Raw genomic sequence first — 23,757 nt, 5'->3', positions numbered from 1 at the left:
GCTTTGTGCTCGCCATTGAGCGGCCCGCTGTGTGACCGCCTCCCTCGGGCCCCTGTGCCCTTCGTTGGCGGTAATTTGCTGTTGTCACGTTTGGTTTCTATCAAGGACGTTTTACAGGCCACATCATACGAAAAGACTTCTACGGTTCCCCCCCGCACGCCTTCCTGTGGCTCCTGGTTCGGAGGCCCCTGCAGAGGGGCTCCGTGGCTGAAGGGAGCCCAGGGTGACAGCTATCCAGTTCTTTTTTTTTTTGGTGGGGTCCTGGAGCCTTCGAAGGTTCTCAGCTGCGAGTGGGGGGGGGGGGGGGGGGGGGGTCGGGGAGGAAGCGCATTTTTCGTTGAAGGGTGCATTGTCAGCGCCCATCATCTCTCGTTGCCCCGTTGCGTTAAGGGGCTCCACTTTTTTTCTACTCAATTGCTTTTCCGCCCTTCTCCAATATCTCATGGAAAAACCTTGCAGATGCACGAGAAGCTGTGCTGCAGTCCTGCAAACACCGGCGGCCCCATGGCAACCCGCACACAGCAGCCACTCATAGACTAATGCGCTCATCAAGTGCGTCTATTAACTTCAGATTTGATGGAATCGAGGCCTCCCGGGATTTTCGCTGGTCTCTAAACACTTCAGGCTCATCATTGATATCGGAGACCAGACACATTTAGACGCAGCCGTCCGTTCTCCCATATCCCCGTCGGCTTTGATCTTCCATTTTCTCCTCCTCTACGAATGATATTTACATTACATTACCAGTGAAACACACACGCATGGGAGGCCATATGCGCATATACACACACACACACACAGAACCCCATCACAGAGTGGTACTGACACCTCCCAGTGGGGTCCTAGTGGCGGAAGACATCCTGCACATCAAGACCGCAGGGTCGTTATGAGAGCACTATATGGCGAAGAGCTGGCTCCATCACTCAACTAACTGCCGTGAGAGACAGGAAGGGGAGAGAGATGTGTGTGTGTGTGTGTGTGTGTGTGTGTATGTGTGTGTGTGTGTGCCATGACAGGGAGAGATTAAGAGACCAAAGTGGGGGAAGAAAAAGACATTCATAAATGAAGGAAAAGCAGAAGAAGTGTGAGCGCGAAAACAAAAAGGAACAAAGACAAAATGCAGAAACGGGGCAACAAAGAAAGGTAGGCGGCAAGACAAAGGCACAAAGAGAGTTGTGGAAGAGACGGACAGAGAGAGAGAGAGCGAGAGAGAGCGAGAGCGACAGACAGACAAAGGGAGAGGAACCGCTACCTATGCAGAATAGAGCAGGAAAATGCGTCTTGGCCTCCCCCCCCCGAGCAGAGCGCCATTACAGTAATGTGTGCAACCGCTAGGGTGACGTCATGTATCTATAGCGTCACTAAATTCACTGATGTATAGGACAAAGGAAAGAGAGGGAGGCAGGGAGAAAGATTTAAGTGAGAGGAGGGGATGCTGGGGGATGCAAGAGGGGGGAGGGGGGAGGGGGGGGGGGGAGTGCGGTCATCATGAACGGGAAATATAAGAGGGAGAAGACAAAGACAACGGGAAATGAAATTGTCTGGATCACATGGCTTTGTTACATCTGCAGGTGGAAATATCTATTAGATAACAGCCCCCCCGCCCGCCTCCCTCATCACGCACCCTCATTCAATTCCCCTCCACGGTCCAGTTCCCAAAAACAATAAAACACTTATTGCACCCACATGCATCATGTCGGTGGCTCCTCCAGCCGACATGATTAGGATAATGAACGCGGGGACAAAAGGAGACCACCAATTATCTGGTTCTTTAATCCTAATTGGCTGGAGATTACTATCGCGCTCTAATCTGATGCACAATGCGTTCCAAACCAGAGCACACGGCGAGAATGAAATTTCCTGCTTGTGCGGAAATTATGCGGCAATCAAGCTTTTCCTGTATTCATAATGTGGAAAGTAATTGAGGCACGTTTGAACACATTCCCACAGATCCAGCCGCGGACGACTGGGAGCCGCCCCATATATGCCCGGTCTTCATTCATTGGTCGACGAGCATCTCTGAGCAGCTGGTGGTTAAGTGCCTTGTTCAAGGGCACCTTGATGGCACACGGCACAAGAATCCACCCTCTAAAAACAAAGCTAAATATCGGGTGATGTAGAGAAGAGTACTCTTCTAAAAAAACAACATGCCACAGGTGCTTTAGACTTAATAATTTCGTGAGAGACAGAAATAAACATATTTTAGATAAAAGGTTTTATAAACCCAAAATCAGGGGGTGACTTCTAAATACAAAGTGTGTCATGTTTTCCTTTAATACACTTAGACAATAACTTTTTTTGAAAATCGAATATTTTACTAACCTGTCTTTTTGGTAAAGGTTTAATTGATCCTTCATTGAGTTCTGCCCCTTGAACTCCAACTGGCCAATCATATCGCAGCATCGACTTGGACTCCGACCACTGGTTCTGCTCCACAGACTCTCACGCATCTTTCTTGATTTTTAGGCTGGTGTTAGGGATTGGCAGCTCTTCTTGGCTAAGCATCATTTTTTAAATGACACGGGATCCCAGTGAGGTTGGAGGAAATGACCCGTGCCGATGTGGACCTGTGCAGCTAACTCGGCGACTACATGAAGACATCATTACCGCTGCTAGCACTGGGTGCTACGCTTGGTACTGACGGACGTTCTAGCTTATCAATGTTTGCAGCCCTGACCCAAGACCTCGGCTTCACAGGAACGGCGATGTTCCTTCATTTTCCATCTCCATCTCACTGTGGCCGTTTGCTTCTACGCTTTCATATGTAGTATCAAGCTTCTATCTCCATCTTTTTCACTTTATGGCCTTGATCAACATCCGTGTCAGCAGCTGAAACACAAGCTTCTTGGCTAAAACACATCACTGATGCCTCCGCCGCACAAAAGGCTCTTTATTTTTCCGTCGGGCATGGCAGGGGGCGACCTGAGGACCTGTGAAACGGGGGGGCCTCTTGAGTGCGACCACCCCAATGACGTCCTGCTGTGGGCGCTGACACTGTGGGAGCAGCACAGGAATTCACCGTGACAGCGGAAACAGCCTCTCCTCAGGTGGACGTTCATAAAGACAGAGCCAGGGCATTTGCTTTGACACACTGACACACACACACACACACACACATGTCCAGACCTTGGCAGTGAACCCTGGCAAAGCTCCCCTCCTTGTAACCTTGGTGGTAGGATTCTAGGGGAGCGTACGCCTTTTAGCACACCTTTTGATCCTCAAAATGTTCCCGGCTTCACTGCAACCCGGTCAACACCGTGTCAGATTATCACTTGTATTATCACATTTGTCAAAGAGCAAACGCGAACGCTAATTATTGAGACTAATGTCTGCCTTCCTGTGACTTTCAGCATCTAAAACAGGGCTTTTCTAGTTTAGCCGAATGTTTATGTATGAGCGCAACTGGTTCATTCCGGGAAGCCTGGTTTCCCGGGGGCATAATTAGTGGGGGATAAACACTTCCTGTTACAAGTATTCCAAAAGTACTGGTATTGGGGCCTTGGTATGGCGAGACGTAGCTTTTAAAATCACGATACTCTTGCTTTGTTCTGAGTCCCCCCCCCAAAAAATAACTGAAATCCAATGGAGCCATTATAGCATCCAGTTCCTACGGTCAAACTAAAGAGAGGGGCGGAGGCCACAGAAGGCCTGTGCTTGATCAGCAGCGCCCCGTCAGCAGGCGTCCAACCAGAGCCCACCAGGTTGCGCATTAGTGACCAGCTCGACCCAACTGTACCTGTAGGGCAGAACCACTCCGTTCCGATGCAGATCAATCACAGAGGTATGCATGGGAAGAAAGCCTGAACTTTGGTGACCTGGCAGTGCAGGACGAAGCAACATGCATCCTGGCTCCTGCTGCCAGGTATTTCCGGAGTGCACCTTGGGCCCATTTTACAGTGGACCCCCATATCGGCTTTCAGACCCGAAGGTAAGTGAATTTGTGTGCCCAAGCGCAACATGTGTGTTGTCCTAGTAGGTACTTCTCTGCACATACGCGCGCGCGTGTGCATGCTAACATGTGTTTCTGATGAGTCTATATAGATCTGCATTTCAAATAAAGATAATGGAAAGCAGAGCAAAAGTGAGTGCGAGAGGGAGGGGGGGGGGGGGGGGGGTATGGTATCCATAGGTGGGTAGGGGGGGGGGAACATTCCTGGGGGCTGATGTCGGAGGTAAATTAGAAATATCCCCGGCTGCTTGAAGGGGGTCCGGGGCGGCTGACACAAACCGCTCAGTCAGGGAGCTCGCCGCCGACCCAGTAAGCGCTCGCTCACAGCCAATTACGCTTCCTGTGAAGTGTGTTCCAAACCCCCCCCCCCCCTCTGCCCCCCCGCCAGCCTGCCTCTGCCCCTCTAACAACGTCAAACAGAGAAGAGAAAAGCTGTCAAAGAGCCGGGATCAAACCTCCAATCAAACACTGGCTGTCACACACGCAGGTGATGATTAATGGCGTCTTTTCTCTGACCCAGAGCAACAAAAAAAAAAAAAGGAGAACAGAGGCCGAGGCTACAGATGGGAGTTTTCAACTCATTACAAAGCACAGTAACATGTGTGGGGGAAGACCGGGCATCCTCCGTGTGCTCCTGCAGCGCAGCGGCCGGCGCTAGCGGGCCATTAACGCGTCAAGAGATGAAAGCGTCCGAGGCATTAAGAAAGCGAGACTGTCAAGGCTTTCTGCACTTCCAAGCAAATTAACAAATTAATACAAGGGGTTTGCTATTCACCTGTGTCCCCCCCCGCCCTCCGCTCACTCCACTCCCTCCCCCCTTGCTTTCCCACACACGGACTCGCAGTGAGGGTCTCGCCACTGGCGTCCAACCGTGTTTTGCGGTGGAAACCAAACACTGGCCTGTTTGGACTGGATGTGATCCTTGTTTCCGGGCAGAACGCTGCCAGAGGCGGATTGATGGCTCTCACCCAGAGGAGGACGTTTACAGGAAAATCCTCCTGGCTGGAATTCTCTTTTTTTTTTATATTGGACTCCGAACACAGGGCCACAGTCATGGCTGCAGGCGGCAAAGTGTTCCCCAGGTGATAATGAAGGGAATGTTGTCATGCACACACGACGCGACACACAAACACGCGATTGTACTGTACATCAGGGGGCGTCGCTGACATGATGCATTGCAGATACAGGCTTAACCTTAACCCTTAATCTAACCTGGACCTCTTCACAAATAACACTTTGATAGTTTTGGCCCCCATTTCTAGTGATGATGACGAAGCGTGAGCAGACAGGTTGTAAACAAACAGTTTGACCATAGTCTCTAAACCACTTTGTTCGTTGAACTAGTAAATTGGACTGGATGTTACTACTACTTTTTGTCAAATTCCCAGATACTGGTTTAAAAAAAAAAAAAAAAAACCCTGCCCTTTCAAGTTGAATCCATATGAATTAAAAAAAGCTTCCGTGCCACATTCCTTCCTCAGCAGCAGACAGACTTACCAGTTGCTTTCACAGTGGATCGATGGAACCAAAAGACAAAAACAGAGAGTAAAGTATCTCAGGAAGGGTAGTGTAAGGCGAGTGAAAGAGAGGAGGAGGGGGGGAGGGCGGGTAGGATGTGGAGAGAGGAGAAAAGGACAGAATAAGGTTAAACGTGTGTGGACAAGTGTAGAAATATATCCATATATATATTTATATATATCAACTTTTTTACTAGTATAATCTCTGGCTTTGCAACATAGATGAATATCTCATATAAATAGAGAGAGAGAGAGAAAGGGAGGGGAGGAGTAAAGAAGAAAGAGTGAAGAAGACACACAGAGACAGCCGGCGTGGAGAGGGAGGAAGAGAGAGAGACAGGGAGTGGTGACAGTGATAGAGAGCCAGAGGACTCCTGGGACAGCAGCAGAGGCGAGTCCATCGATCCGGGACAGTGAGCCGGCTCACATTTCACCTCCTCAGCAGTAACACCGGCGCTTTGCCATGGAACTAAGCCCTACATCCCGTCTGGACAAGGTCACCTTAAATCTATACGTCTCTGTGTGTGTGTGTGTGTGTGTGTGTGTGTGTGTGTAAGAGAGAGAGAGAGAGACTGACTGATGTAGGAAAACAGATCTGAAAAAGACACATCTGTTATAATTAGTCCAAAAAAACAACAAAGGAGATTTTAGAAATGATTTGACTTGCTTCCAATGTGCATCAATTAGTTTCACATTTTTTAAAGGAAATAAAAAGTACACAGTAAAACAAACCTGAGATGGAAACGGCAAATATCAAAATACTGCAGTAAATACGGTTCTTGAAAACTCGCACACAATGAGGGTGTCCTGGTTTGTGTGGCCCCCGCGGCTCGGCCACATGGCATCTAAAGACTGGAATGCTCAATAAGTCACATGCCGACCCCATCGGGGGGGGGGAACCGATAGCCTGAATGAATTTGCGTGGAGGGGACTGGGCTGGGCTCTCAAAGCCATCCACTGTCATCCGAGAGGGGGCCGAGCCATGTGACAGACGACCGAGCATGTGGCATCTCTCTGACCTCTGACTTGGAAACCCCCCCCCCCCCCCCCCCCCGCTGCAGCTAACGGGCGGCAGAGAGAACCCCGGCGAACACAGGCCTCTGCGTCTCTTTTGTGCTCAGTGGTCAATCACATCAGCGGAGGTCAAAGAAGGGTCCGATCTCAAACAGGTGACCTTTGACCCCACCGGGCCGAGTGTGTGGAAGCATTGATAAGACTGCGACTCGTTTCAAGCAGAAGATGTGTGTTGTGAATGAAGATGAGATGTTGCACGTACTTCTTGGAGCTACCCTGCTAGCAGACAGTCCTCGCACATTAAACACGGACGGAACAACGTGGACGTCCCAGCGGAGCTCTTTTAGCTTTCAGCTCTAGTCTGGTCCAGTGACTCCAGGGTCTGTTTTCCAGGCTTGACATTTTACTTTATTCAACAACCACATGGTTATTTTGGCTCCCTGCCATCAACAATGGTGCAGTTAGTTTTCAGTTTTTTTTCCTGCATTGTGCCGCTAAGAGGCTCTCACCTTGTGACCTTTGCTACGAAAAACTATTTTCTCAAGTTTCTGCAGCGTTAAGACGTCTCAAGGAATTTTTCCTATTTTCTTAGAATGCAATTCTTGTCAGGGTCATAATGTCCAAAGCTGTAAGAATGATAAACCTGAATTGACGGCGGAATTACTGACATTTCGTTCTTCTAGTTATTAACACATACATTATTGAATCAGGCAACACATCTTTAACCATTAACCAGCCAATTTTCAATTAAAAAAAAATCACACTTGAAGTTATTAAAAATGTGATACCTACACTACACACTTACACACGAACATTAATGTCAGCAGCAGCTTGCTTTTCAAGACTTTGAGACCTGCAGAGAGCTTTTTTTTTTTTTTTTTTTTTACATGATTTAATATTTCAAATATAGTTTTAATTCAGATGTAACGGAATTTAAAACTCTTCTAAAATGTATGACTAGAACACTGCAAAAAAACGAAGAAACGACTGACATTACAAAAGGAGAAAACACTCAAATATGCCGTTACCAGAAGTTCCAGCTCTTGAGCTTGCTGGTTGAAAAGAAGACACAAAATAACTTCTCCACCGAGTCCAAGTCAGACAAAACCTTCAATTTCCATTGCAAATCTTTTCATATCTTTCCAGGAGCAGCCAGAGTGCCCAGCTAAGGACTTTTTTTTTTCTGGACCCGACCCAAAACTTTTTCAGCACCAGTTTATAACACCACCTGACAAACATGACCACCCAGCAGGCCGGTGGCCTTTTACAGTGAGCCGTTTCAGCCCATTAGCCGGCATCAGATCCTCATGCCGCCACGGCACCTCGTGAGTCCAGGATTTAACTGAACCCCAACCTCCACCACCTCCACCACCTCCACCACCACCACCACCACCACCACCACCACCTCCTCCTCCTCCGAGGATTCTGTCGGAGCAGTGAACGCTTGGTACTGCAACGGGAAAAGAGAAAATACAGTTCCTCATGTGTGACGAAGGGAAAACGGTGATAGCAGCTCACATCCTCTTCATGGGGGCGCGCGTGTGAGTGTGTGTGTGAGTGTGTGTGTGTGTGTGTGTTTGTTTCTACCACTCCACAGTCTCCGTAGATCCATGGAGAGAGTTAAACACCACAACGGACCCGTCACACCGGATCCCCAAAGCTCACAGTGGGCTTCAGAAGCTCGGGGGGGACACATGGACGTCATTGCTACACCGACATCTCGCTGGTCTCGGGTCGGAGATTAAACACCGGGGGGGGGGGGGGGGGGAGGGGAAGAGGGACTTCAGTGAAGGTTTATTTTTGTTTGGAGCCGTACGAGTCAAAATGTAGTCAAAACATCTATTTACACAACAGTGAACGCACACTTTCAAACCCAAACAAATATGCATTAGTCATTAGCGCGCACATTCCTGTGACCCTCATTCACTGCGCCGAGCAAACATCTCCTACAACCCGTGCATGTTTATCTAGCCCCCCCCCCCCCGCCTATGTGGCAAACAAAAGACCTGGCGCACACACACTATGCAGCTCTCCTAATGTGGGTGGAATATGTTTTAAAGGAACACGGGTCAACTTGTGTTTGACCGTCTGGCCGGTCCGAGGGAAACGAGCTTCACAAGGTCAAGGCGGCTTTGGTCCACCGGGACGCTGTCAATATCACTGCTGCACTTATCTGTAATGGAAGGCAATTTGTGTGGCCAATAGTAGTCCAGGGGGAGGGTGAGGGGGGGGGGGCACACAAGTTTTCTGTCTCTGAGCGCCGTGAATGCGTTTAAACGGCGGAAGAACCAGAGCGAGGACTGTGCCCCTTGAAACACTCACCGGTCAAGGGGGGGGGGGGGGGTGTACATCTGCCAAATATGTGGTTAGCCGGTGTGCTCTCCCTTGGAACTATTACCCCCCCGACCCTAGATACACTGAGTAACAGTAACACAAAGTATGCAGGAGTGGCGGAGCCTATAAAAAGCCTTGTAGGAACTGTAGGAGGCTGCTGCTGCCCCCCCGCCCCCCCGCCCCCCACCCCCCAAAAGCAGGCTGTGATGGCGTGGCCCTTCCTGCGCTGAGCCAGATAGTAATGAGACGCTGGTATCAGACAGCAGACACGGGGAAAGAATCAGGCCTGTGGAACAGAGAGCTAATAATAGAAGCTGAGAAACTGTTATTCCCACCACTGGCTGTGGAACCATCATCTGAATTCCACACACACACACACACACACACACACAGTTTGAACAGTAACCTGATCAAGCCACCGCAGGAACCAAAGCAATCAAGAATCAAAGCAAATGCAGCATGTGTAGAGTTATACGCACCCGAGTGCATGTGCAGCACAAATGCGAGCGTGTGCGGATGTGTGTGTGTGTGTGTGTGTGTGTGTGTGTGTGTGTGAGTAGGGCGAGCAAGCCGGAGATAAATGGAAGCAGAGTTTGGTGGAAACCACTTTTCCCTCCATAAAAAGCGAGGAGCTCATGCCTCTGATGTGCCCGAGCAGCGTGAGGAGATGCGTCTCCTCTCCCATGGAGACCTTCGCTTCCCCCCCCCCCGTCGCCGTCGCTCCGAGAGACCATCTGAGGCCCATTCTCTCCATCACCCACAAATAAAACACCGTCTCTCTCTCCCTTTCTCCGCTGACGAGACGCGACCGAGGGCCTTTTCGCTCCTAATCGCACCCAGACGTCACGGAGAGGAAAGAGATGAGCGGATCGGCGGCGGACAGGAGGAAAGAAAGAAGGAGAGGAGAGAAGTAAGGCGGGAGGAGGAGGAGGGGGGGGGGCAAAGGGAAGAGAAGAAAGAAGGAAGGCGGGGGATGAAAGATGTGTTGGTTCAGTACCACAGGCTGACACATCTCTCTTATCTCTTGCCCAGCCAAACCATCTGCCCCCAGGCCACAGAGCGGAGGGGGGAGATGAGGTGTAGGTTTGTGAGGGGGGGGGGGGGGGGGGGGGCGGGGGAGGGAAGAGGGAGAGAGGGTGTTGGAAATGTGTCTTAGCAGGATGCAGAAACGGATTAAAAGAGGCACATGTCTCATGCGTACGGTAGGTAAGACTCACCCGAGGTCAGCCAGTGACAGGAAGACGAGGTGGAGGCGGGAGGCGGGGACGGCGAACAGCTACGTGGCGAGGCACCGACTCGGCCCAAAGAGAGGGGGGGTGCCTCTGCTTCGACCCGCCCCCCCCCGTTGCTGTCCTACGGCTCCACCCGCCGCCTGTCGACCACACACGCCGCCTGGCAGAGAGCAGGACGCCAGCGCCACGCGGCGTCAGAGGCCTCAGACACTCGGGCAGCGGGAGCGGGCGAGGTCGGGAGGGGGGGGGAATCGAACCGTCCTGCGATCCACAAACAGGCATTCGTCTCCTTGGGAGCAGAGAGGGGACACAAATTGTCAATGTCAAAACAGCCTTTTGACTGCTACTGTATTTGGTTAGTTTTGTGTTACCGCCGAGAACCCACAGCCTGCCGAGACGTTAGCATACAGCTCGAGGTTTGATTTGTTGAGTTGAATGTACACAGTAGTATCCTGACTCGGGGAGTGCGTGTGCGCGCGTGTGTGTGTGTGTGTGTGACTGGTCCCACATGTTCAACTCCTGCTGAACCATGCGTCCGATTCCCCGGTTTATTGCCTGCAAGCGGATACCTTCAAGGCCTTCATTCAGGCCACATTCGGTGAATTCAACAGCGCAGGCACCGTGGTTCGCTCATTCACCTCTCGGCTCGGGGGGTGATTTTTGCATGGCGGCCTCTCACTAACGCTCTCCTTCACAGCGGCGGCTCCGGCGTGCCCCCCCCTCACCCCCACCACCCAGAGCCCAAAGGGCTGGTGGAGTTGTTTTATTCGGTGTGAGTTTTACACACTTTTAATAGGCCCAGTCATTTATATGATTGGGGATTATATCTGTTGGACCCCAGCACACACACACACACACACACACACACTCCACCGTTAAACTCCTGGAAAGTGCGCGGCTTCTAGGAATAGATCCGGGTGTGCCGAAGTCAGTGTGTGATCGGCTATCTGCAGCTCGTGGTGTGGATTTACAGCGTGTCTGCAGAGTACACACACACACACACACACACACACAAACGCCTGAGTGCGGAAGGGGCGCACTGTGACATTTCCATTTAAAACGCAGGCCATGAGCTCTTACGTTCACGTCCATGTTTCCCGTGCCCCACGCTGAGGCACAATACCAACCACTTAACATTTAGCGGCGGCAGATCGGGCCCCAAATTCTTCTTCCCCCTGCGCCCCGACGCGTCCACAGAGGAAAAAGCTCATTACTTGTCTTTTGATTTAGAGCGACAAGAGTTATGAAGGCACCCACGGCCTTCGGCGGAGGAAACAAAGGGAGCGCGGGGGCTTACCGCTGGTTTTATGGGGGCACATTTGGGAACAGTTGTAGGTGCTCTGAGTGTTGAGCTGCAGTCGATGCAAGTTATGAGCAGAGCCAAAAGACCGTTGTGCACAGACGCTTCCAGGCGCGGGGGGATTGAGACCCTCTAAACATTTTTGCCACTTTCTGGTTTTAAAATCTAATCACCACATGACAATAAATCATGGGAAGGAATTTCGACAACTTCACAATTTTCCTAGAGCTCCTAAGCAACACTTCCAAGTTCAGAGACAAATTCAAAGAAACACATGGGAACATTTTAGACGTTTGAACCAGCACATTTTTAGGGCATTTTAGTTTAGAGACTGTTTTTGGGCACCATAGCTGGCAAATCAGTATGCATGGTATGTTTAATTAATAAGCTGCAGAGGCAACTTCACTTGTTACCAAACAATACCAGGTTGGCTATTCGAGTCAATTTGGTACCTCCCTGTTGTAGTTTGATGAATAACAACCACTGAAGGAGGACGACTCTGAACAGGACACCTCAAATAAAAATACTAGGCTTTAGTCATTGGGTTGAGCTGTTAGTCAGCATCCTGCTTCACGTCTCAAACACACACACACACACACACACACACACACACACACACACACAAAATGGGCCTACTTCCGTGACGTAGAACGTCGGCCTGCGCACACGTCGAGGAGCGCGACGTCCACCGAGGGTCCGCGGCGCCGACCTCTCGACTCGGTTCACGTGTCAGACATCGGTCCGGCGAGCCGCCTCAAAGGGGGTGAGGCATGAGAGGCATGTCGGACTTCCCCGCGTCTCACCTCTGCGCCTTTTAACGCGAACCACATGTGACGGGTGACGACTGCCCTCCTCTTTCATTCGCCACCGACGAACGCTGACCCCGGAGGGGGGGGGGGTTAACGCGGTGATTAATCACACGCCACGGCGGGTAGTGCTGGGCTACCCCCCCCTCCATTAAATCAAGGGGAGCTCCGGCGGACACAGAGAGCACTTTGTGCCGGGGGGGGGGGGGGGGGGGACAGGACAGGTGACTTCCTGTGATTGACGAGGAACAGCTAATGAGTTATTTCTTCTTCTATTGATCTGCAGAACTTTATCTACCGGAGTCGTCTCTATCGCCCCCTACGGGCGAATCACTGCGCTGTGGAGGAACAAAATACTAACCCACTGTTTCCTACACAAATGGCTACAATACCCCTTTGGAAGGAGGAATTAGTTTTAAATCCTTTTGTTAGGTCGTTATATCCCTGATATGAATGAGACATCGTAAGACGCTTGGAGAGAGAATATCTTCTTTTGGTGAAAGTCAAACCACACATTGCTTTGTTTGTAAGGGGCAACGAGCCCAACTAAAGATGGAAACCACTGCAACTATTTTCTTAACTGATTAGATATCCATTAAAAGAAGAAAATTAAATAAAGAGTAACTAGTAACTGAAACCATCAAATAACTATAAAAGTACACTACATTGTGAATTTGAGACCCAAAACTGAGGTGGGGCCTTAAAAAGTGTGACATAGAGCTTGGTTGACTCTCAGTATCAGGTAGGGTGGATGATATCTAATAGCAATAATATCTACTAATACTAATATCTACTTTCTACCACACAACTTATCCACCAACAAAGCTGTTATCACCGTTCTCTACCGATCAGTCACAGGCGGCCCTCGATAAGTGGCAGTTGGCAGCCGGGGGAGACGAGCCAAACGGAGAGAGCCGTCAAAGAAGCTTTTCATGGGCCCAGCGGGAAGCTGGACAGCAGTGACACCCGATGGGCGACTCCTCCGCCTGGCAGACGTACAGGCGGGCAGAGCCGGGTGAGCGCCTTGGCACCGGGAGCACAGCAGCCGACATTCTGGTGGAGCAGAGGCTGGCACCAGCAGCAGGTTGGCCTCTCCACTGGCAGATCGCAGATCACACACACACACACACACACTGCCACATTCCTGCTGAGGAGCAAACTGAGGCTGGCAGGACGGGCTACTCCTGAAAAAGCTGCTGTTGTGCGGCGGCGGCTTTCATTTGAATGGGAGCCTCGATTGGGCGCCGCACGCCAGAGTACCGAGTGATCCTCATCTGTCGGTTCCTGGAAATAACAAGCGGCGTTTTGAGGCCCACAATGCACTTGGAGGGACAACACAGGGACTCCTCGGTGGCCTTGGACGCGGTTTGTTTTGGAGTCGCTCTCAAACTCCCACCGAGGTGACCACATGGGCTGGGAGGCGCTGACATTTTTTGTAAACTATTTTCACTCGTGGTATAAAAAAGAAAAAGCAACACTTTATGGTCTACCAGTGCACAGTGTTACTGGATCAGCATGTCGACTCGACCTTTCCTCAACAGGACCAGATCGACAACAAATAAAGAGCACACTTGTGAGTATAATTTTTCACTGCAACACAACCTTGTTCTTAACAGCCATGCTATGAAGTTAGCGATTGTAGTGATTGGTGAATATCATATTTTAGCTTATAGTGAGGCTTTCATACAGAATAACCTTTTCAAACAGTACTGTAAAGATGATAAACCCATATGATGAGCAATAAGCATCAAATCCTCTCAACGGGGGTTAACCTCGGTTGTGCCAAAATGACGGCATCCCAAACACATCCACTGAAAGAATTACACAAGGACGGGCAACGCGCGTCTCTTGATGGTTCTTTTATGGACTTAGAGCGCCACCTGGTGGATTATAACATCAGCAACTGAGGTACGCCAAGAAAAATAAAAGAACTAAGGCTTGAAATACATTTTAAAGTTGAGTCAAATCAACAGAATGAGTTTGTCCTTAGACAACAGAAGCCGACCATATATTTTCTCATGTACATGGTTTTCACAACATCAATCAGCTTTGGTAATAACAGACATGTTTCAAAGTATGAAAATGTACACTGAAATTTCACATTTTTACAGTATTAGGGCGGGATCGGAGGTCTTTCCCTAATCTATGTGGAGTGGGCTTGAGCTGCCGGATAATAGTTTGTGGAACCAAGTTGAACCCAGCCGGACCTTGTGCACTGCAGTTATATTCTCGTGTTGCCGGGGAAACCCGGATGGATCAATAATAGCACGATGCAGCGAGGAGGACATCTTACAGCAAAGATCATTTTAATGGTCCCAAATATTCTGAACAACTAAGTGTACACTAATTTAGAAGGAAAACAAATGAAAAGATATGACAAAATTCATCACATCTAGAATTCCACTCAATCTTTAATCAAGACGGGATTACAAATTCTCCAAAAAATCTGCAGTTTCAAAGGGCAAAAAGGGTAAAACTAGCTCACCTACTGAGGTCTTTAAAAACCTGTTCAAGTGTGACTGAAAACGTCCTGAACATTTAAAGGCAGGTCTTTTTTTTGTCATCATTTACAAAAAACTGGAGAAAGATTGAGAGACAAATAGAGAACAAAAACAAAATTATGAAGAAACTGCTGGCTTTTTTTTCTCTTCAGAGAAAGAATGTCCGTTGAGGAACGACAACACTGATGACATCATCAAACGACAACAAGGACAGCGCCACATGCTGCCTCCCGTCTGGTCCTATACACTAACTGAAAAAAAGGGTTGAAAAGCAGCAGATGAACAAAGGAGGAAAGAGAAGAGAAGCAAAAGAAGGTGGAACCGAACGAGGAGGAAGGTGAATTCTCAAGGGGGGGGGAGGGGGGTGCGAGTGGTGGTTCTGGGTCTGAACTGGCCGACCTATTTGGGCCGCTGTGATGTCATTCCCTGAGTGGGGGGAGGGTGGGGGGTTGGGGGGGGGGGGCAGTGGGTTGTGGTCCGAGCCGGCAGGCTCTCTGGGGTTTCAGTCTGTGTGTACATGTTTTTTTTCCCGAATGCGGTCTAAATCACCAGCCCGGAGTGCGCCCACCACCTACCGAGCGGATCTCCGTCTCCCCCGACATTCACGCTTCCAGATGTTTTTCTTTTTTTTTTATACTCCAGGTTTCCTGATTGGCACTTGTATGAAGTGGGCTAGTCTGAGGAGGCCTTGCATCCGTGCACAGTCTGCTCCTCCGCTTGGCCGCCCGCTGGGTGGCTCTAAAAATCATTCAATCTGTTTACAAGTTTGATCATGCCTGCGAAAGGTCTGTGGGCTGAGCCCGTCCCAGGGGGGGGCAGCGAAGCTTCTTTAGGAGCTCAGCTTGGACTTCTTTGAGGGGGGCAGAGCGTCCTCTTTGCTCTCGCAGTCCTCCTCATCATCCTCCTCCTCTTCATCCTCGTCGTCGTCATCATCGGGATAGTCCACCAGTCCCACTAAGCCTCCCTGAAGAGGAACCACAAGTCAGAAATCACATCATTCGGACTAATTATTCAGAAACATAAACCGTTACACCGCGTTGTAGAGGTGGTCAACGATAGCTGGCCGTTGGTATATTGTATATTTTGATGTTAACATGTTACAGGTGTGCTACAAATGAGGATATGTGGACTGGGGAAATCAAAAGCTCAGTTCCAATCACAGTTCATCTCAATTTCTTTTCAAATCATAGGAATTCAATTAGATCAAACGTCTCCCAAAATGCACGGAATATAAACGGCTGACGTCCAGGCTCAAATCTACGCCAACAAAACGCCAACGGCTACCTTTGTGGTTACAGTTGTGGAGGAGGGAGAGCTTCGCGCCCCCGAGCCCGGAGAGCCTGGTGATCCCGGAGAGCCTGGGTTCAATGAGGCAGAGGAAGGAGGGCTGGACAGGCTGGTTTTGGTGGAGCCAGAGAAGGAGAGCTTGAAGCTCGGGTTCTGCCTGCCGGATAAGCTCGACTTCCCCAGCACGTCCTTGTCGTCCGTGTCTTTCACTGGGAGGGACGGGAGGGAGAAAAAAAGGGTCATTATCGTATTTTTCACCACTTGATGGGTGAACAAATATATGTTCTAGGAACACATGCTTTTAGAAGACATTTGTTGTGTGTCTAACCCAAAATCAAAAGACTGAAATGAAGAACTAGAACAAAAAAAATTATATTTTGAACAGATCGAGAGTAAAAATGACTGCACAAATTAAAAGGAATTCAACCAAAGCAGCACTACATCAGAATCAGACGGTAACTTTCCAATAGCTCGTAAAAGGTTGATTTATTATTATATAGCTACCTAATTGCTAGTGACTATATTGGGCGGGTATATAAAACTCCCTTTGTGATGGTATTCCCTCCCCAGTCCTCCTCTTGATGTTCTTGCTAGTTAGTTATCTAACACTGATAGAACCATCATAAAAGCACAGCTCGTTTAACTGTAAAACAATTTAGAAACCACAAATACCAGCCTATAAAAATCTCCCATTCAAAACAAAGCAGCCATTATTTCTGCAACACATTTTCTCTCCTGCAATAAATAACTACAAAATGTTTGTAGTTCCCCCGCGTTTTAAGTATCTCCTACGGGAAGAAAACTATGCATGGCCATACGTACATTTCTTTCTCTCCATGAACTTGCTTATAGGTTCCATGAGGTCTTCCTCACTCTTCATCTTGTCAGAGGGAGGAACCACCGCCTCACCGTCCTCGAGATCGTCTTCATCTGTGTTGAACCACATCTCCTCCTCGTCCTCCAGCGTCCGCGCGTCGCGACGGAAGCGGTGGTTTCTCAGGATGGAGCGCATGCTGGAGAGGATGAATAATAATAATAATAATAATAATAGGCACTAGCCATAACAAGTGACACAAGATACTGGACAAAAGAATATCCATAATGCACAATGTAAACAATCTAATAATAGCGGTGCAGCCGTGGTTGGCTCACCTGTCCAGTTTGGGGTTGTCCTGTCTCTCTCGTTGCTGTTCATAGCGCAGCTTTAGGCCCTTGAACGTTTGGACGTAGTCAACATCTTCCAAAGCTTTCCAGTAGTTCTCTATTATATGAGCCGTGAGAGACTTCACGTCCTCCTAGGGGCAATGGGAGGAGAGGAGGGGGAGCGCAGAGACACAGCGTGGGGCAAAATGAGATTGGAGTGGGGGGGGGGGTTTGAAAAGGAGAAAATAAATAGTTCAGAGTTGAGGAGAGTAGAATAAGAATGAAGTGTGGAGAAAAACAGCAAGTGGGAGAGACAAAGAGGGGAGAACAAACCAAACAAGTTAAAATGATCCATAGTTCCAAAGTGATGTCAATGGTCAACTATTGATAACTGGTTAATAGTATAGTTAGTATGCATAAGCAAAATGCAGTATATACTATACTTAATAAACTTAAGCCAGAAAAGAACAATTAAAAGATCTTAACACCAAACTGTATAGTGCTTTGAACTGTAAATCCAAATACAGCACAAACCGGAAAGATCATTTGCATCATCTTGTCAGATCAACAAACCACTATAGGCAGTGATCAACATGATCAAATATCAAGAAATGTCTACTTCTGAGTACGAAAGGAGTATAAAAGGCTGGCTTAAAATAAATTATACAATATGTTAAACTCTGACGAAAAATAATTGTTGGGGACAACTTGAGAAAACACTCACCACACGGACATACTCAAACATCTCAATAATGGCCGAGTTCATGAGATTGTAGCGTGAGCCGTTGTTGAGGAAGGCCTTGATGACAGGCTCGAAGAGAAAGTTCCTCATGATGTAGCGGTTGTAGAATTCATCCTTCAGACCAATGATCCTCCGCATGAAGCGTAGGGCACCTGCACACAGAAAGACCACAGTTTCAGAATGTTGTCCCGAGGCCGACGGGCAGGTACCAAGGTCGACTGCGTGTGCCTCACATAGCGCCAGGAAGGCGTGCTGGGAGGCCGTGAGCACCAGCACCCTCCTGAGGATGTCCTTGTTGATGATGTAGTTCTTTATGTGATAGGTGTGGTGCTCAACGCAGAACGTCAGCAGCTCCAGGATCAAGGCCAGCAGCTGGGACGTTTGAAAATCATCTAATAGAGAAAAAGGAAGGGAGTAGTCAACGCTGTATTTACAAATCCAGCACACGTGTGCACACACACACACACGCACACGCACACGCACACACACACACACACACACACACACGCGCGCACACGCACACACACGCACACGCACACACCGTACCTTTGCTCGGTTTCTCCTCTGTGGTGTTGGCCAGCAGCGGCGCCGAGAGGACGTGCATACAGTGCTTGTAGAAGAAGCTTAGGAACTCCGTCTTCTCCGTTTTCTGGTGGGAGAAAAAGAAAAAACAAACCGAATTGTATTCATTGATTATGAAGTACATATTCAAATAAAGCAACCGACTTGTTGGACTACTGGAGAGTAGCTTCGTTAGCAATATCTACATGTGGATCGGGCCGGGCGGTTTACCAGGATCAGATTCCCTTACGTTACGTCATAGCTGTAAAAACTTTGCTCTTCGGCAGGCAGAATAACTTATTTTTAAAAACAAGAATGCAACGTTTAAAAGTGCTTCTAGACAAATTGGATCGATGGATCAGGAGTTTTGGTTTAAGGTCAAGTCACCGTAGAAACCAACGTGATTATGAGCAGCGCTCAGACTTACGTTTGCAGTGGCGAGCATGTTCTCAGGGTCCACCAGAGTCCGTAGTAGACCCATCAGCTGCACCGCTCCCCCGAGCTCCGGGTCTGTATCACAGATCATGTGTTCTATGATCAGGTTGATCAGGAGGATGTCCTGGAAGGCCAATAATAAATCATTAGTAACACATAAATCCACTTGCTGGCAGGAGGATTAGAAGTAAATTATTTGTTGAATTTCTGACAAAATTTGATGATTTTGATGATTTACTCACATCATCATTCTGCTGAGACTCCTGCATGACGAACTCTCGTACCATGGAGGGGTTGTACTCCACCAGATAAGAGAAAATATCTGTGGCTGCCCCACGCACCTGAACGTCATCCATTCCCTGTTTAATGAACACGAAATATATTCAGTGGATTGTGAATCCCCCCGTCAGAGATCATTCAAGTCCTCAAGTATTATCTTAAAAGCACACCCAATTGTGTTTAACTTCCCAGCTTAGTGCACTTCAGAAGGATGCAAGTGGACATGGAGTGATGAAGCAGGTAATCTATCAAACAACTGTATGCGTGAAGGCGGAGGCCTACGTGTGTAGACACAGCTCAACATGAGAACATATAATCGTGATCAAACTAACCGCTCCAACAGGCAATAAAAAAAGCTCGGAGTGAACATGTCGAAACAAAAAACAGTTGGAGAAAGAAAGAAAAAGGTTTCTGAAGAAGATGCAAATCGTGATCGATTCCAGGCACTTGTAGAATGTGGTTATATTTAAGCGCACAGGCTTAATTCTGCGAGGCAAAACTTAAGCTGTATATTAAGTCGGCCCTCTTTGTCCACACTAAACCTTTCAGACTGAGGATGCTTGGAAGAAAAGTGGTACATGTGCCTCCCTCCTTCTTGGGCTGTGTGCCCCTTGCCCCAGCACGCACACATACACCCACACACACACACACACACACACGCACGCACGCACGCACCAGCTTCTATTATCCTAACCTGTAAGGCGAAGGACTTTGGCAGAGTCAACCTCACCGCATTTATATTCACACATAACTGATGCTTTTTTTAAACATATTAGAAACAGGATCTCGGTGGGGCAAAGGAGTGTATTCGCCTGACCAACACTCAGCCAGGTACCACTCTGCCCCAGCCAACAAGTGCCCAACAAAACCTGGGCTGTAACACAACTCAAAACCAGTAATGCTCCTCCTTACGATCAAATAATACCAGACAATCTGCAGCAGACACCATGACGATATATATATTGTAATAAAAGTTTAACCCTTTGGGGACAAAAATAATATAAGAAATAATAAAGAAATATTTGATTTGTTTGATAGCAGGTTAATTTGCATGTTCAAGAATAAAATACTGTATCATGGTCAAAATGAGAACTCACCAGTATGACCTCTAGTGCAGGTAGAATGCCCATGTTTGACAATGTCTTGAAGAAGGCGTCTCTGTTTTGAGGTTGTAACGTTTGTGAGAAGGCGCAAAATTCCTTTAGGAAGTTCACCTGTAAGTTAGAAGAAAAACAACCTCAGTGATAGAAAAAAACAAAAAAACAGTTTTTGATGAACAATGTTGGTTGAAGGTCCGGCATACCAGTTCGTGTCTTTTGTCATCATCTGTAGCCTCATCGGTTAGCTGTGCAAAAAGGTCTGTCAAGAACTTCTCATCATCCTGACATTAAAAAAAAAAAGAGTAAATATGACACAGTGAGTTTCACATAGACTCAACCAATTATAATACAAAAAAAAACATGACCCTCTAAATCACAATTAATCATCCTGGGCCAAATGTTTCACTCTGTTAAATCTATTGCTATACAGTTGTTGAAGTACTACGGTTTTTGTCACATGCATATTACCAGGAAACCAAAACATCATTTTTTTTTACCATGACTGACTTTGAAGGCACCTTGCAACATTATTTGATATTATAATCATAGTTCTTGAATAAATTGACAAGCACTATCATATACATGTATATTGAGTCCACTGTTAAAGTTTACATTAAAGAAAATCAAGTGCATTCTTAATAACGTCTACAATATATAGTATATCAAATGGTTGCTTAAATCAAACACTCGGTATGTTCATTTGACGAGACAGAACTTCACAAAGCTCTGTGTGCCGGAGTCAAGTCAACAGCCTGGCCGTTTGTTTTCCTCTAGCGCAGCATAACCGATTTACACAACACTTCCTCATCTCTATGGATACGGCCATACATAAACACTGCTGAGTTGACACAGTACAAAAACACAAAGGTCACATCACCAAAAAAAGAATAGCAGACAAACTCAGACTGGGGGAAGCTCAAGCCGCCTTAATTAAAACCGTTGAACAAGCCTACAATTGATATAATTTCCAGTAGTTATTCAAATAGTCTCATATGTTTGCTTTTTGATATTACAGCAGGATTTTCTTTCTGTAAAGCTTGCACAGAACCCACTTTTGCATTATTTGCTTTTAGGATGAAAAGTGTCATACTTTAAAAAAAATAAATACCCTCTAGAAGCATACCGTATAAGACTCGCCTATCTCACCTGTAGCATGCCCACAATCTCCACCTTGTTGAAGAAGATGAAGGAGTGCAGGGTGGACAGCATGTTCTCCTCAAAAACAGAGGGCGTGGGCAGCACCATGTCCTGAATATACTGCACCCGATACGTCTGGTGTATTTTCTGACGAAGTTCAGGATCAGAGATGGGGATCACCTCTTTAAAGCGGGCCGTCTTAGTTAGAAACTCCCGATGCCGCCGTGGGTGCGCAAGTGCTGGATCAAACTCCAGGCAACCAATGACGTCCATGATGCACTCTTCAGAGAACATAACCTCAAAGAGTGCAGTACGATTAAGCAGGAAGATGCCTTTAATGATTTCATACAGGTGATGCAGTCCCTCTCTGTTCTCCAAATCCTCACACACACGGAACAGTTCCAGGATCTTGCGAATGTAGCCCTCGTTCTCCACAGCTAGTGCCAGTTTCTCGCGCCGCAGCGGTGACGGTAGGGAGGAGGCCACCATCTCAGCCAGGTCCTCCAAGCGGTTCAGTTCACATGGCGGCAACTCCAAGCCTGGCGAGGACATGTCATCAAAGCGTTCTTCCTCAGACTCGTCGACCACATCCTGGGTAATGTCCACCGATGGGTCCTTTCCCTGAACCTTAACAACGAGACGTAAGAGTAATGTTGAGACAGGATGTCACTGAAACCAAAACACACTCGATATCAATACACGTCCACAGACTGAGCGCACAAACACACACCCACGAAGAAAGTGCAGCTACCTGGCATATCTTCTCCCAAATTTCGTCACAGCCAGCCTTCTCCTGGAAGCTGAGTGCCAGATCATAATTTTCGGCCTCGGACCATACTATCAAAGTGTCCTTCGGGAAAGAAAAACAAAGCCGATTTAGAATGGCCAAACCAGTCCATATTCTAGATGAGCATCCTACACCCTGCTATGTACTGACCTGTTGTTTCTGGTAGGCTGTGTTTGGATTGATTTTGGACTCCAGGAGTAGAGAACCTGTCAGGTGACCAACAAAGGTGTTGTCAAAAAGTCTCGCATTGAGTTGTATTTCAGAAAGGCTTTACATACATGGTTCCAGCTGAAATACAGGTGTCGAAGGTATTGTTTACATATAGTAAGTACTGATCTACTATAACATTGGCCGACACGGTGCACGTCCCATGTCCGCTGGCATGTGCCATTCATCCCTCCGCGGGTCGTTTCTTCGTCTTACCGTCACTCTCGGCCCGAACGAGTAGAGACGTGCCTTTCAAACGCTCCACATAGCCCGAGGAGACGTGGCCGGTTCCACGGTCATCCCACTGCCGGTCCTCGTTCAGGGTGTAGACTTTGACTCGGCGGCGAGTGTCCGTCATCCTGGCAGGTAGTTGTGACCGGTTTCCCCTTTCCGGAAATTATTGTCTTCTACAGGGTGTCCACTCCACAACTTCCAATCCCTGCCTCAACAGCCGATCACTTGGGTTCGATGCGGCGCTGCTAACTCAACGTTGGTGTCGGGGGGGGGGGGGGGGGGTCAACCGAGCTATCAGTTCTTTGCAGGAGCTCGGGCTAGTATCCAGGAAGATTGCACAGATCGATTTCGCAATATCCGTGTATTTTCACGAGCAGCTTCAAAAGTTATCTCGCCAGTAGTGTGGGCAACGCGCCACACAAAATCACACCACGGACCATTGTGGGCAAGCTAACGACAGTTCAATTCTCAGTGCGGAGGGCATTGACGTTAGCTCACGCGTTAATCGACTAAACGAGGGCACATACGGACTTCGGGACGTCCTAGCACACAGCAGATATAATGTATTTACAATAATCCCCACCGTTACGACACGTGCCCTATAAAACAAACAACCTGCGTATTATTGGTGCAGTTAGTACGCTCGTACGCGTACCGTTAGCCAGTTGCGTTAGCTAGCAAACCAAACGCGTTAGCTAGCAGTACGCTAAGTGCCTACGCTCCGTGTATTCAATGTTAAACAACGTTTTAAAGCTAAACGTCCAGAGCTGCGCACCGATAACATTATTTCACACTTGCGGATCAAAGATGCCGTGTTTACCCTAGATCAATGTTTCTCATTCAGTCCGAGTAATACGCCAGGTAACGTTAGCTAGTATTAGCTGCTATTTCTCCCAAGTGTTCCGCCATGTTCTGGCTCGGGGCCGCGGAGAGCCCACTCTCTCCTTAATGGTATCCATGCATCCCAAAAAGTGTGCAAACCAACAAACGGTAGTCGTATAATTATTGCAGGGTAACACTTTACACTATATTGCTATATGCCATTCATTTCCGACGTCTTGCTCAGATAATTGCTAACTGCCCCCCCCGTGAGTATTCAGCCATCTTGGGTCCCTTCAGAATACGTACGGGGTTTCCAGCACAGCAACAACAGGGCAGTCCGCCACATTTAAAGAGGCAGTAACATAAATAA

General features: G+C 48.1%; 1 protein-coding gene across 2 annotated transcripts; it reads right to left on the bottom strand.

The window, feature by feature from the left end:
- Positions 1–14,107: 14,107 nt before the first annotated feature.
- smek1 (SMEK homolog 1, suppressor of mek1 (Dictyostelium)) lies at positions 14,108–23,691 on the bottom strand. Of its 2 annotated transcripts, none has more exons than XM_037448899.2 (15): positions 22,548–23,691; positions 22,275–22,330; positions 22,089–22,187; positions 21,347–21,964; positions 20,404–20,481; positions 20,198–20,314; positions 19,064–19,180; positions 18,814–18,945; positions 18,372–18,474; positions 18,059–18,217; positions 17,808–17,977; positions 17,093–17,235; positions 16,763–16,953; positions 15,938–16,149; positions 14,108–15,617 (listed from the first exon to the last, which is right to left on the bottom strand). In XM_037448899.2, the coding sequence occupies exons 1-15, from the start codon at positions 22,687–22,689 to the stop codon at positions 15,483–15,485; spliced, it is 2,472 nt and encodes an 823-aa protein (XP_037304796.1). In that variant the 5' UTR covers positions 22,690–23,691; the 3' UTR covers positions 14,108–15,482. The 2 variants fall into 2 exon arrangements, with proteins under 2 accessions (XP_037304796.1, XP_037304797.1); XM_037448900.2 differs by having other exon boundaries at positions 17,093–17,232.
- Between the last annotated feature and the right edge of the window lie 66 nt (positions 23,692–23,757).

Source organism: Pungitius pungitius, chromosome 20 (assembly GCF_949316345.1).
Source record: "Pungitius pungitius chromosome 20, fPunPun2.1, whole genome shotgun sequence".
In the NCBI taxonomy this organism is placed as follows: domain Eukaryota; kingdom Metazoa; phylum Chordata; class Actinopteri; order Perciformes; family Gasterosteidae; genus Pungitius; species Pungitius pungitius.
The sequence above is the reverse complement of the archived record's forward strand: the minus strand, read 5'-3'. Positions and strand labels throughout refer to the sequence as shown.